The following is a 3043-nucleotide window of genomic DNA, read 5'->3' on the forward strand; positions in this document are numbered from 1 at the left end:
ATAAAATTCAAAATTCCTGTTTTGTGTTTTCTTAAATTTGGTTGAAATATTTACTAGTATTGTGGGTTCAGGAACGGGCTTCTAGTAAAATGTGGCAAATCTGGTAAAAATAGTAGATTCTTTTAGGTTCTGGAACAGAACTATAATAAATAGCAAGTTTGTTCCAGTACTTTTTTAATAGTAAATCTAGTAAAAGGGAAGCATTTCAGAGTACAAAACAATTTGAAAAGTTCGGGAACGCAGATCTAGTAAATATGCCAAAATTGCCAATCAGAAGTAGGCATTCCTGTTTACCATTTTTACTCGGCCAAATTTCAATGTTTTACCAGTTTTGTGGGTTAAGGAACGGGTTTCGAGTAAAAACTTGCAAAACATGTAAAAGGAGTAGATTCTTTTAGGTTCTGGAACGGAACTTTTTTAATTTCATTTAGAAGGCATGGTTTAAACGCACCTGTAAAATTATCTGTAGAGAATGAAAGAAATACAACTCTGTAGTGGTGTTTTTTATGTTATATTTTTTACTGTGATGTATTCTAAAAGTAAATATAGAAACACTTGATAGTACAGGGTGACAGTAGTAATAGGGATTGTTCAGGGACTTCAGATGTTTCACTACTTTATATTTCTGTAGTTGTTATAATAGAAAATTTTATCCTTTAATAATAGGCAAGTATAAACTTTTTTTGGTCGTCGTGAAGCATCTTGTCTACCTCAATACAGAAATAAATTAAAAAATTGGAGCTGTGCAATTCCCTCAAGAACTGAGACTATTGCAGCTTTAGTGTTAGGTTTAGAATTGTTCATTCTTGAGGCGCGTTTAGACCATACTTTCTGTATCAAAGTACTAAATTCTTCCTGTTTAGACTAGTATTAAACTGATATAAAGTCAATCAGCTGATATTTGTTTACGTATACATACTCATTCCAAATTCCACGTAGCTGAACAGTATTTTCCATGACATAACTATACAATGTAGTCTCATGCAGACATATGTTTCCAATTTTTCATAAATTTGCCTTTGACAGCTTTCAAAATTTAAATGGAAATATATTCCTTAGAAATATACGCATATCATGTGTTCAGTGGCCAAAATTGCTAAAGCATTTACATTTATAAATATTTTGAAGTTATTTGAAATTGAGAAATGAGAATTATGTCATGCATGAAAACCCCTATGTATAAAAATTATTGTATTTTTTTCTCATTTGACTGAACTAAAAGTTGACAATTGTCATACGACTTTATTACTTTTATTTCTCAAATTAAAATATCCTACAAATTCTTTTGGAATAAACGGATCATTTTAATATTTCAAAACCCATTTTGGCGCCAATTGTATTCCATAAGACCGGAAATATGTATTTTTACAAATGTACTTTTGTTAAGTAACCATTAACCACAATTGAACAGCTGATTGATAGGGCTATAGAGATGAAGTAACAACCCTCGACGTTTCTGCTTTTGAATTTTATAAAGAAAAATATGTTTTAATGTATCTCCTAATATCACAAATAATTAATTATTTTAATTATTTCCTATTTAAATTGTTTACTTCCTCTGATATAATTGCAAAGAAAGTCTGTTTATCATTTCATTTTGAGTGCGCCCATTAGGCAGTGCTATCATTCCCATTTACCTGATGCAAATCAAGAAGAAGAAGAACAATGTGAGTGTGCTGTAAGATTACGTTACGAACAACGAATGTGACCAAAATTTGCCCAAAATAAATTAGAAAAACAAAGAAATTATTAAATAAACCCCCAAACAAATAATGTCCAATCAAGATCCTGTCGAGTTAATGTTACAAAAAACCGGTTGCATAAATCTACACTATAAAGTACAAGAGTGTATTGCTGAGACCGGTGATTGGCGCCGTTGTCAAGATCGTGTAAAGGAATTTAAGGCCTGTATGCAGGATTATGTTGATAATCAAAGCAAGAAATATGCAAATGTAAAATAAGAATAACAACAAATACTAGACAACCTGATAAATACCACCACAAGACAACAATGACGAAACTTTTACGAACCTTGTATAATGTCTCACGGCACCTGCCATGCAGAAAAATGTTACAGCTGCTCTTGTCCAGGATGCTGGTCGCACACAACTGGCTGCAGGTACAGCAACTGTTTTAGGTATTGGACCAGACACCGTGGAGAATATTGATAAAATTGTTGGGCATTTAAAATTGTTATAAAATTAGAAACAAATATTGTAAATAAAAAACAATTGAGTGTAATTATATTTTCGATTTTTTTATTATATTAAAAGAGGAAATTCCGAGACTTCTTAAAATAACTGATTGAAAACAAATTCGGGCTTAAGTCTAGTTTAGGGCCCCCTCCCGGATCGTTTTGAAATTTTTACCACATTTAGTCCTTGGGGCCCTGATTACAGCAGTATACTTTTTTTCTTGCGGAAATCGGTATTTCCGGAGATATGGGCCTACAAAGTTCCGTTGGGACCCTTGTATTTTCACGTAATTTTTTAAAATTCACTAAGGCAATATGGGTATCATTTTACAGCATTTGAAGCCCTGATTACAAAAATTTAATATTCATATTAAATAAGTCCATACTTCTGAGATATAGGTCTCAAAATTTCGGTAAGTACCTTCCATGTTGTTATTGTGTAATATTGGTCAAGGCAATATGGCTATCATTTTAAAGCTTAAATACATTCTGTCGCGTAGCCGGTGTTGCCATCTGTCCATAGGAGAAAGTCTTAAATTCCCGGCCGAAGGCCGGCTACTCACAAAAACTATTCTAATTAAAAGGAGATTCTGTCGCGTAGCCGGTGTTGGCATCTGTCCATAGGAGAAAGTCTTAAATCCCCGGCCGAAGGCCGGCTACCCACAAAAACTATTCTAATTAAAAGGAGATTCTGTCGCGTAGCCGGTGTTGGCATCTGTCCATAGGAGAAAGTCTCAAATCCCCGGCCGAAGGCCGGCTACCCACAAACACTATTCTAATTAAAAGGAGATTCTGTCGCGTAGCCGGTGTTGGCATCTGTCCATAGGAGAAAGTCTCAAATCCCCGGCC

The 3043-nt window shown here is 34.0% G+C and overlaps 1 protein-coding gene across 1 annotated transcript; it reads left to right on the forward strand.

Moving 5' to 3' along the window:
• The first annotated feature begins 1732 nt into the window (after positions 1-1732).
• Positions 1733-1964, forward strand: LOC133322906 (cytochrome c oxidase assembly factor 4 homolog, mitochondrial-like). Its single transcript, XM_061531860.1, has one exon. The coding sequence runs from the start codon at positions 1773-1775 to the stop codon at positions 1959-1961; it is 189 nt and encodes a 62-aa protein (XP_061387844.1). The 5' UTR covers positions 1733-1772; the 3' UTR covers positions 1962-1964.
• Positions 1965-3043: the final 1079 nt, after the last annotated feature.

The sequence above is a fragment of the Musca vetustissima genome, unplaced genomic scaffold (genome assembly GCF_032173495.1).
Source record: "Musca vetustissima isolate MV318-11 ecotype Yass unplaced genomic scaffold, APGP_CSIRO_Mvet_v1 utg11468, whole genome shotgun sequence".
Lineage (NCBI taxonomy): Eukaryota > Metazoa > Arthropoda > Insecta > Diptera > Muscidae > Musca > Musca vetustissima.

Coding starts and splice junctions, on each gene's coding strand:
- LOC133322906 (XM_061531860.1), top strand. CDS start 1,773: ATGTCCAATCAAGATCCTGTCGAGTTAATGTTACAAAAAACCGGTTGC.